An 11062-nucleotide genomic window follows, 5' to 3' on the forward strand; every position below is an offset into this window, starting at 1 on the left:
TATCAAGTCCTGCCAAGTGACTGCCGCGCGTGCGGTGGTCTCCCAGTGCGCACGCGCGCCGGGCAGGGGGCGGGCGGCTCCCGAACAGCGCTTCCGGGGCGGGGCGATTCCCTGACAGCGCTTCCGGGGCCGGGCGGGGCGGCCGGGGCCGAGCCGAGCGGTCCCCGCACCCGGCAGCAGCGATGGCGATTTTTAGCGTGTATGTGGTCAACAAAGCGGGCGGCCTTATTTACCAGTTGGACAGCTACGCGCCGCGGGCCGAGGCGGAGAAAACCTTCAGTTACCCCCTCGACCTGCTCCTCAAGTTACACGATGAACGTGTGCTGGTGGCCTTCGGCCAGCGCGACGGCATCCGGGGTGGGCTGGGCGCGGGGCCGGGGGGCGGGCCCGGGCGGCGGAAGTGGGCCGGGGGCGCCGGGGGCTCGGCTCACCCCTCGCCCCTCGCCTCCCCGCTGCAGTGGGCCACGCCGTGCTGGCCATCAATGGTTCGGACGTGAACGGCAAATACACGGCCGACGGGAAGGAGGTTCTGGAGTACCTGGCCAACCCCAGCAATTACCCGGTGTCCATCCGATTCGGCCGACCCCGCCTCACCTCCAATGAGAAGCTCATGTTGGCCTCCATGTTCCACTCGTGAGTCCCCCCCAACCCTTCCTTAGTTGCCCCTCCAGCTTGCACTGGGCTCGTAGGCTACGGTGGTCAGTGCGCCGTGCGGGCAGTGCCCCGAGAGGCCGGGCTCGCAGGTGTCATGGTTCCATGTCAGTGGCACGGTCTGTGTTAAGAAAAACTTGGGGACCGGAGTACAAGTGTTCAGGCGCTTGCCTTACACGCGGCCGTCGCCGCCCGCACCGTCCCCAGCAGTGTCTGATCACAGAGCACCACGGGTCGTGCCCCCACCATCCCTCAGTGCTTTATTTATTTTTGGCTGGTTTTGGTCATACAAGGCGATGCCCTGCCCTCTGTGCTGTTGCTCGATCCCCACGTTCTCAGCTTCAACGTTGACCGTTTTGTGATTCTCTGAGGGACTCGGGATTCACGTGAACTGTTCAGCAGAACTCAACCTCCTTTATGAGAAGCGTTGGCCCCTTAATAGACCTGGGAGGGTCAGGGATGTGGCTCCGTGCCAGAGCACTTGCCTTGCATTTGAGAGGCTCAGTGTTCAGTTCTCAGAGCTTCGTGGTTCTCTGAGCACTGCTGGGAGTCACCCTGAACTCTTTCTTGAGCAATCAAGTGTGAGCCCAAAACAGAAACTCAAAATGTTTTTTTTCTTTTATTCCGCCTCCTCCCACCCCCACACACACTCATTGGCATCATCTTAAAGTGCTTGCCTTGAATGTGACTGACCATGTTTTTAGATCCCCTGGACCACATATGGGCCCCGAGCAGAGCCAGGTGTAACCCCTGATCCCCCCTCCTTTGCAAATAGGCTCTTCGCGATTGGCTCCCAGCTGTCACCGGAACAGGGCAGCTCGGGCATTGAGATGTTGGAGACTGATGCGTTCAAGTTGCACTGCTTCCAGACTCTGACCGGTGAGCCCTGGGGAGGCACCGGGGGTGTCACGGGAGAACTGCATGGACATATCGATTGGTCTTGTAACTCCAAACAGCCAAAATTTAATTTGACGCTAGTTTTGTCCCTGCCTCCTGGCATGCCCCGTTTGGTACTCTGTGTGTAGATACAGCTCATCTAAATGGTATTGTCTGGAGCAATACATTTTGGAAGGTTCTGTTCTGAAATGAATTTCAAACTTAAGAGTAATCAGAAATGGCCTTTGGTGCCTAAGTGCCAGCACTACACCTCCTTAATGCAGGAGTTGGAAAACTAAAGTATCCCCTACTGGGCACTTCCTGCAGAAGGACCCCCAAATTATTTAGTCTTCCTTTTTCTGTGTTATGTAGCAAGAAGAATAAAATATAAACCAGCTTAGGCAGGTGCCTTGAGTACGGGCTAATGTTTGGTGGCTCTTCTGCAGGGATTAAGTTTGTGGTTCTAGCAGATCCTCGGCAAGCTGGAATAGATTCCCTCCTCCGAAAGATCTATGAGATTTACTCAGACTTTGCACTCAAGAATCCATTCTATTCCCTGGAAATGCCCATCAGGTAGGTTGGCCCGTGGCCCAGAGACTAACCAAGCCTCCTTGTTTTTTTTTTTTGGGTCACACCCAGTGATGCTCAGGGGTTAGTCCTGGCTTTGCACTCAGGAATTACTCCTGGCAGTGCTTGGGGGACCATATGGGATGCCGGGGATCGAACCCAGGTCGGCCGCGTGCAAGGCAAACGCCCTACCCGCTGTGCTATTGCTCTGGCCCCTAACCAAGCCTCCTTGACCCCTCTCCACTGCCTCAGAATCATTTGGAAGTGTAATAGTTTTGTATCTTAAAACAAAAATGATTAGATTTTTTCCAGGGGTGGGGAGGAAGGAGAGCTGCGTCCAGTGGTACTCAGGACCATGGAGTAACTGGGGTTACTGCACGCGCGCCCATCCGTTCACTGTCACCCCTGTACTATCTCATTCTTTTTGGGGCAGGAGGGGGGACTTGCCTTGAAGTTCATGCCAGAGCAGTTTTCACTGGCTCTGCTTCTGCACTCTCAGTAGGAAAGAGCCTTGGGCCTCAACCTCTGTTCTGAACGGTTCCTCCTGGGCTTGATCTAGGTGCGAGCTATTTGACCAGAACCTGAAGTTAGCCCTGGAGGTGGCAGAGAAGGCTGGAACTTTTGGACCTGGCTCATAGCTGAACCAGCAGTGAGCCCTGCACCCGCGTCCTGTGGAGTCCTGATGTGGTGGTCCTGCGCTGCCACTGAGGGAGACTCTAGCCACTGCATTAGTCTGCTTGAAACTGGGAAGATGCTGAGCTGATGCCGTGCTGAGTCCCTGCGCCTTAACCTCCATACCCCCACTTACATCTGTCCTGGGCCTGCTTTCTCTCTGTACAGCTTTATTTATGACGAGGCAGGCCCTCGTGCGCCATGTGTAATAAATATCCCTTTCATCTCCGTATCGCTGTCCTAACTTGTGGCGTGGTTAGGAAAGGCTTGGGAGGGGAGGCAAGAGCCAGAAGGGAATTCTGGGAAAGTGAGATCCTATGTTTTTAGTAGAAACTAAATACTTGAGCATGATGCCTTGAATCCAGCTCTAGGATCTGTCTGGGGGGGTGACCACAGCCAGACATGCCCACTTACCCACCTCTATTCTCCCCGCCTACGGGGAATGTTCTACTGCAAACAAGGGACTTGGCAAGACGCTGGGTCCCAGATGTACAGGTTCATCACCGACAGCTTCCGTCTGAACCACACTTTCTACCAGCACCAGCAGTGAGCTGGGAGCGCTGCCTCCTCCCTCTGGTCAGCCTGTGGCCTGTAAGGGCCACTGACAGCAGCAGCATTGGGCTCTGTGGGCAGTGCGGGTGTAGGAAGATGGAAAAGCACCATTCTACCGCCTGGATTCTGACTGACGGCCTCTGCCCTAGGGTGTATGCGTGCTTCACCGTGTGCACAGGTGAAGAGGCTGAGTCCTGATTTAGATGATGTCGAGAAGGCAAGGAGACTGCATGGGGAAGGGCTAATGTAGGGCTAGAGGTGTTCTGTACTCAAAGGAGCCCGGTGGATCCCTGGCCGCACACGCACGCAGGGCAGAGCTGGGAGAGGCCTCCAAGCACCTAGTGAGGCTCCAAACCAAAATGTAGAAGTTCTTTGTCCTTCCTGGAAGCCGGGCCTCTCTTTTGGGGAAACAGGTACTGAAGGGACTTTCCAAAGCTGCCTGGCCTCCAGTACCCCTGTTGAAAGAAGGACTTCCTGGCAGTGTTTAGTATCAAATCTAGTTTTAATCTATAACAAGTCACCCTACCCTGGTACCTCTACCCCCTGCTGAACACAGGGCACTGGTGAGTGACCTCAGGCCCTGGAGTGGGGAGGTGGGGGACTGGCTCTAGCAGGGGCCCCCAACTGAGAGGCCTTAGGGTCAAAGCTGGGGCCCCCAGAACCTGCCACAGCAGAACCTTCACCCCAGGCGGGGAGGAGGGAAAGGAAGACTCCCTGACCACAAAAACTCCTGCCTCTAAAGGCAAAAAATAGGAGCTAGTGGAGTCTGAGTACAAAGGCGGTCATTTAAATAGCGCTTAAGACGGGCAGCCGGGGCCTCCTAAGCCACTGATAACTTCAGAAAGGGCAAGCGGAAGGTTCCGAGCTGGCCAGGGCAGCCCCAGCACTGTGCAGGGGAAATGCATGTCCTGGAACGCGCCCTCGCTTCACTCGGCTTTCTTGGGGATGCGGCCCATCTTGGTGCGGATGTTCCGAAGGAGGAAGAAGGCCACGGTGCAGGCTGTGCAGGTCACTTCGGCCACCCAGAAGGCCGTGTTCCAGCTGTAGTGCTTGGCGATGGTGCTGAAGGGCAGACCCGCCAGGAAGCCGCCCACTGTCGGGGGAGATGGGCCTGTCACGGGGGAGCCTTTGGTGCTTCAGGCACCCGTGGGGGGAGGTAGAGACGTGGGGGCACCACTCACCATTGGCCATGAGTCCCACGATGGCGTGGGAAGTGCCACACAGGTTGGGAGGGGCACTCTCATTGGCGATAACTCCGAACAAGGCGATGGGACCGTAGGAGGAGAAGCCAAACACAGCTCCCAGTATGAGGATCCAGAGCTGCAAGGTCGTGCAGGGTAGTGGTTAGCACGGCGGCGGGGGTGGCGGGGTAGAGAGGAGGGCTTTTCGGGTAGATGCTCCAGGTCGGAGTCGCACTTCGCATGCGGGAGCCCTGGGTTCCATCCCCAGCACTGCACCCTCCTCTGAGCACTGCTGGGCATGGCCCCCAAAAATGCAAGAAAAAACGTCATATGGCCCGCAGGAAGAAAGAACTGGAATAAGGAGACCATAAAGACCACTCCCCAAAGTGTGAGGATAGGGAGCCCCCTGGACCAACCCAAGGGTCTGTGCAGGTGTGTGAAGAAGGAAAAGGCAGGATTTCACCAGCAGCAGAGGCGGTGGGCCAGCAGAGGGGACAGGACGAAGGAGAGACAAACCAGGATGGAAACAGAGAAGCACCTCGTGCTCTGTAAAGCCTGAGAGCTCAGCGAGAGGGCGGAGAGCCGGAGTCCAGAGCGCAGCATCCTAGAGCACAGGAAGAGAGGAGCACCAGGCCGAGTGGCGGGGCAGCCGGGCCGAAAGGGAGACACCGAGCTCCCGCAGCTGGGGGCAGAGCATGGCACCGGGGTCCACAGCTGCCGGCCAGGCCTTCTTCCTCACCTTGGGGACGTCCCCAGTCACAGTTGTCCGGAAGAGGTACATGGACACGGCCATGCCAGCCATCATGAATAGCAGCAGGCCGTGGCGGGGGTTCCCATAGACGGACGGACCAGCCTGCAGACATGACAACCCCCCGGCCCCCCCAAAAGCAACATGAGGCCCTGAGGCAGCAGCACACCCCCACCCTCGGTCTCTGTGGACAGGGCCTTGGCAATCCCCTGACCCCCAGTTCTCGGACAGGGAAGCCCAGGGCCAGGCTCCAGCACATCCATTTCTCCACCTGCGGCATGACAGGGACACATGCTGGCTGGCTGTGATCAGCCCCTCCCCGCCCCAGTTTCCTGGGGCTTCTGGAAAGTCCACATGCCTGAAAGATCTGGGCTGGAACAGTGGAAGGCCCTTGGCCTTCACAGACGGTTCTACGTGTGGGAGATCAGGGATCCAGCACGCTGGGAGTGACTGCTGCAGATGTGACTCGGCCACACAGCACTTACATAAGTGGGGCCACGAGGGGTTGGAGTCATAGTACAGCGGATAGTGAATTTGCCTTGCATGTGGCTGACCTGGGTTCTATTCCCAGCATCCCATATGGTCCCTGCCAGGAGTAATTCCTGAGTGCAAAGCCAGGAGTAGCTCCCAGGCATCGCTGGGTGTGACCCAAAAAGAAAAAAAAAAGTGGAGCCACAAGTTGGATCCTTGGCACCACATTAAGAATCACAATGATCGGGCCAGAGCGATAGTACATCGGGTAGGGCGTTTGCCTTGCATGCAGCTGACCCAGGTTTGATCCCTGGCATCCCATATGGTCCCCAGAGCACCGCCAGGAGTAATTCCCAAGTACAAAGCTTGGAAGGAGTAACCCCTGAGCATCGCCTGGCGTGACCCAAAAAGAAAAAAAAAATTATAATAATCAAGGGCCGGAGTGACGGTACAGCAGGTGGGGCATTTGCTTATCGACCAGACATGGTCCCGAGTGCAGAGCCAGGAATAAGCCCTGAGTACCACTGGGTACTGTGGCCCAAAAACAAACAGACAAAAGAATAATAATCATGATCCTTTTCTCAGAAGCCCTGTCTCCACATTCCTAGCAAAGGGCACCCCGTGATCTCTCCCACCTCACCCCAGCTCTCCCAGCCCTACCCAAGAAGGCTGGGCAGATGGTAATGGGCCCTCCTGAGTGTCATCCTGCGCCCGCTCACCTTTGCCATGGCCCGGTCCGACAGGTAGCCCGCGGCAATGCTGCCCACAAGGCCCCCGACTTCCAGGGCGCTCATGTAGGAGCTACCTGCAGTGAGGAGGGTGGGAGGAGGGGAGAGAAGGGGGCGCGGTTATCGACTGGAGTCGCCCAAGCGTGGCTGAAACCCAGAGAGGTGCCGGGTCCCGCAGGGGACAGCCAGCCAGAGTTGCCAGGGGTGGGGGGGGGGTGCTCGGTCACAGGGAAGGAGGGGTACAGAGAAGCCTGCGCTGCTTTCCCGCCCTGCCTCCCATCCACCTCACCCACGAGGGCCGACTGCCCCTTCTCCTGGATGAGGAAGAACTGGCCCCAGTCAGTACAGCAGGTCTTCACCCCAAAAACCACCAGGTAGCCGGTGGAGAGCACCCACAGGTAGGGGGACAGCAGCAGCTCCTGAAGGGTGCTCTCTTCCTTCGGGGAGCCTGGCAGGAGGAGGGCGGATTCAGGTGCAGCGCAGGGGCCCCCACCACTCATTAACCAGCCCCAGGGACAGAGTTCACCCGCCCAAGCCAGGGGTGAGCAGAAAGGTGTCCCCTCACCCTTGGCCCTGCCCTCTTCCCTTCACCACCACCCTCCAGGCGGGAGGAGAAACTGAGGCCCAGGGCATGGGACAGATGCCTGGAAGGCAGCAGGAGTGTCTGGTCCTGGCTGGGCTGGAGTCACTGGCAAACCACACACTTTCCCAGTCCTCAAGAAAAATCTGCCCAATAAGCAGGGGCAATAGGACAACCAGGAGGGCATTTGTCTTGCACGTGGCCAACATGGGTTCGAATCCTAACATCCCAGCTGGTCCCTCTGAGCCCAGCCAGAAGTGACCTCTGAGTGCAGAGCCAGGAGTGAACCCTGAGCACAGCTGGTGTGCCCATCCCCCCCAAAAAAAGTAGGAAAACTGCCCAATAATCTTTGAACCCCCTCCTCCAGGGCCGGCCTGGGGGGCTTACCTGGCTTGCCCTTGGAGGGTGTGGGGTCCAGGTTGCGGAGGCCGACATCAGCGGGCTCGTTGCGAATGAGCATGAGGCAGAGGAAGGAGACGAGCACGCACAGCGCCCCCGACAGGGCGAGTGTGCTGCGCCAGCTGTAGCTCTGGGCCAGCACTGTGGCCAGGATGGGCCCCAGCCCCCCCGCCAGGTTCATGCTGGTGGACAGGACGGACCACCACGTGCCAAACTGCGACGGCTCAAACCACTGCGGGCACATGGACGCAGAGTGGGTGCCCAGCCCGCATCCAGTGGGGGGTGGCGGGGGGTCAGTGTGGGATGAAGACCCGGAGTTCCCCTGATGGGGTAGCAGTGCTCCAAGGAGGAGCAGGTTGGCAAGGCCGCACTCCTCGGCCACCCGATCCCACCCCATTCAGGCTCCTAAAATATCCTGGGCTGGCATTCACCAGGCGGCTGGGCGGCTCTGGGCGGGTGAGGGGTGCTGGTGCTCCCGTACATGCCGTGATCATCCCCGAGGCCACCCAGAACTATCCACCCACACTGGGAAGGGGCCACTCACCTTCCGCAGGACCTTCCCGCACGGGGGCCAGCCCAGGCCCTGTGCCAGGCCATTGAAGAACCAGAGGACTGCGAAGATGGACACGGTGGAGCTCCAGGAGAAGGCAACGTTGACCAGGCCGACCAGGAGCAGCCCCGAGGAGAAGAGCCAACGGGCGCTCATCTGGTCCGACAGCACCCCGCTCACGAACTTGCTGATGGCGTAGGCTGCCGACTGGCTGCTGGTGATGAGGCCTGGGGGGGCGGGGAGCAAGGGGAAGGACCCCTGGGGAGTTAGGGTCAGGGCCAAGGTGCCGGAGAAATGGGGGAAGGTGGCAAGCAGGTGTGCCGAGGTGCCAGCTCGGTCTGAGACAGGGCGGAGGAGCCTGGGCTGGCAGCCTGAGGCTTGTTTTTGAGTCAGTCCTCTCCGTAGCGGTAGCCTTGGGCTGACCTATGACTTTTCAGCCTCCCGAGGGTGCCAGCTGAGAGTGCCAGCTGCAGCTGCCAAGGGGCCATCAGGGTGGGGACCAAGCACCTCCTCTCCCGAGGAGTCACATCTATCTCCTCTGCAGGCCAACCTGGGGCTCTGACACCTGTTAATCCCTCGCCAAATAGTGAGGGCTGGTGTGGGAGCCGAGGACCAGGTTTTCCCTGGGAAGCCTTGGGGTGTTATGTGCCAACCTCACCTCACCTCCAACCACACCAGTGCTCATACCAGCACTCACACACCCGGCTACGGACACGGCTCAGCCCCCCTCAGTACACCCAGAACCCACAGTGGTCCTCGGGATTCTCACAGGCATCATAAGCCCTCAAAAAAGCAACCAGCCTTCTTCCGGCCTGCAGAGAACCTGTCCTAGCACACTGCTCCACCCCCACCCATGGATCACATGGGCACCCCAGGCCCCGGCCCAGCTGAATCCAGACCCTCCCTCCTTGTGGCCACCGGCGCTCATTTCACCAGAGCCACCCTCCGGGGCTCACCCAGGTCATCCTTGTCCAGAGAGATCTCCTGCACCAGAGAGGTCATGACAAAGGAGAAGGTCTTGCGGTTGAAGTAGTACAGGCTGTAGCCGATGAACATGGCCGCAAAGATGACAGTTCGATAGTAGCCATAGCCCTGGGCTGCCATGGTGCCGCCAGGCCCGCTCGGTCGCCGAGCCTCTGCTCCCAGCTCCCTCTCCCGCTGCTCCGCGGGACCCAGATCTGCTGAGCTAGGCGTTCCTGGTGCCCTCCGCTGCACGGCCTCTCTTTATAGCCACCTCTGGGCAATCATTAAGCCGGGGGCAGCTCCTAGGGAACCCAGTGTCCCGAGAGATGAGAAAACAGGTTACTGATAGCCACGCTTGGGGGGCCTGCAGGGGCTCCCAGAGGAAGGCACCTAGAAACAGGGGCGGACCCTGTGGCCCCCTGCCTTCCCTTTTCCTTGCCTGCCACAGCGGTGATTAAAAGCTCAACCTAATTACTTCTCCTGCAGGCGCCCAGGGGAGGGAACGGGGTGGGACAGAAGCAGAGCTGCTCTCTCCAGACAGCTTCTTCACCCCAACTTCTCATTCATCCCTGGGAGCCCTAGCGGCTGGGCCCCGCCTGCAGGAGGTGCTGGTGAGTGTCTGCACAAACTGGCCAACACCCGCCAACACCCCACTTGCAATTCTTTTTTTGCAGTTGACCTCAAGCCCCTTTTTACTCCCAGTGCTTAGCACAAGCGGGGAGGACGCTTTATTGTCAGAGAGGAACCGTCTCGGACCGCAGCCCCACAGGGCTACCCTGAAAGCCGGACTAGGGCGGGGGGTGGGGTCACTGGGGCCGCCTCCGGTCCCCTTTACTCTGTGACGTCAACGAGGGCTCCAGGCGGGCGGGCTGGGGGCTGCAGGGCGGAGTGCAGGCGGCAGTGCCCGGGCGCCCCGCTTGCCGGTCCCACGCCCGCGGCTTTTGCACGCGTTGGGAAAGCACTTGGAGCAGAGGCGCCTCCGCAGCGGCTCAGCCCGGCGAGAAGGGGGAGGGCGAGGCGGCGCTCTCGCTCGGCACCTGCCCAGCCCGGTGTCCTCGGGCTACCCAGAGCTCGGGACTCGGACAGGCACCCCGCGGGGCCGGGAGCAGGAGCCGGAGGTGCGGAGCCGGAGGTGCCGAGCCACCCTAAGGAAGCGTGCGCTGCTCAGTGCGACCCCCAGACCCGGGAATAGACGCCCCGGCCCCGCAAGAAGCAGTCGCAGGCACAGCCCCGGGTTGCATCGGAAGCTGGGGCTCGCCAAGCCGGGAGCCTCCAGACCCGAGCGTGGCCCTGCCGGGCGGCTCTCACGCAGCTGCCCTCCCCCGCACACGGCTCCTACCTGCACCCAGGCGGGCGCCGGAATCGCCGGCACCGCGTCGGCGCATGCGCGGGTCCGGGGCGGGGCCCGTGAAAACCCCGCCCCCGGGAGAGCCGTGCCCGGCCCAGGGTTGGACTCAGCTGCCCACGGGGCGCGCAGGGCTGGGGGAGATAGCGCCCCTTCGGGCTGGGCTCGCCTCGAACTGTTCAGAGGGCCTTCCTGTGAGAGAGGCAGGCTATTCTCATTAGACACAATCAGCAGTGTTGGGGACAGAATTAAAACTAAGAGTACTTAGGGATCGGGCCTGAGCCCCAGGTAACCCTCCACCTCCCAGGGGCAGAGGAAAACGCTGGAACCTGGCACTGGACTACACCCGAAATTCTAACTCCGGGTTCTCGATGTACTTAGTGTGCCCTTGAGTCATAACCGCAATGAAACCTTGTTTCCTTTTTTTAATTTGGGGCCACACCCAGGGGTGCTCAGGGGTCACTGCTGGAAGTTCTGTGGCACTGGGGATTGAACTGGGGGTCAGCCACAGGCAAGGTTAAGTACCTTAGCCCTGTATTCTCTCTAGACCCCAGGAAATAGTTCTTTACTTTTTGAGCCACACCCGGCCGAGCTCAGGGCTAACTCCAGGCTCTGGGCTCAGAGATCAGCTCCGTGGTGCTGGTGGGTGGGGGGGGTGGGGGAACCATTAGCTGTGACAGGGATAGAACCTGGGCTGGACGTGTGCAAGGCAAGCATTTTCTAGCAGTCCTATCTCTCTGGCCTGGAAATAAAATTTTGAAACATCACGGCACAAAAGC

The 11062-nt window shown here is 59.5% G+C and overlaps 2 protein-coding genes across 4 annotated transcripts; one reads left to right on the top strand and one right to left on the bottom strand.

Annotated features, from left to right (window-relative positions):
- The first annotated feature begins 119 nt into the window (after window positions 1-119).
- On the top strand, window positions 120-2996 carry TRAPPC4 (trafficking protein particle complex subunit 4). The gene is made up of 5 exons (XM_004604739.2): window positions 120-357; window positions 459-633; window positions 1427-1530; window positions 1974-2100; window positions 2654-2996. Exons 1-5 carry the CDS (start codon window positions 183-185, stop codon window positions 2730-2732), a joined length of 660 nt encoding a protein of 219 aa, XP_004604796.1. The 5' UTR covers window positions 120-182; the 3' UTR covers window positions 2733-2996.
- A 135-nt stretch (window positions 2997-3131) lies between these two features.
- Window positions 3132-10335, bottom strand: SLC37A4 (solute carrier family 37 member 4). Of its 3 annotated transcripts, XM_055133168.1 has the most exons (10): window positions 10278-10335; window positions 8932-9240; window positions 7970-8202; window positions 7414-7657; window positions 6736-6894; window positions 6438-6523; window positions 5239-5352; window positions 5038-5103; window positions 4500-4638; window positions 3132-4411 (listed from the first exon to the last, which is right to left on the bottom strand). In XM_055133168.1, exons 2-10 carry the CDS (start codon window positions 9077-9079, stop codon window positions 4245-4247), a joined length of 1356 nt encoding a protein of 451 aa, XP_054989143.1. In that variant the 5' UTR covers window positions 9080-9240; window positions 10278-10335; the 3' UTR covers window positions 3132-4244. The 3 variants fall into 3 exon arrangements, with proteins under 3 accessions (XP_054989143.1, XP_004604798.1, XP_004604797.1); XM_004604741.2 differs by lacking the exon at window positions 5038-5103; XM_004604740.2 differs by lacking the exon at window positions 10278-10335 and having other exon boundaries at window positions 8932-10262.
- Between the last annotated feature and the right edge of the window lie 727 nt (window positions 10336-11062).

This window comes from Sorex araneus, chromosome 3, assembly GCF_027595985.1.
Source record: "Sorex araneus isolate mSorAra2 chromosome 3, mSorAra2.pri, whole genome shotgun sequence".
Classification (NCBI taxonomy): domain Eukaryota; kingdom Metazoa; phylum Chordata; class Mammalia; order Eulipotyphla; family Soricidae; genus Sorex; species Sorex araneus.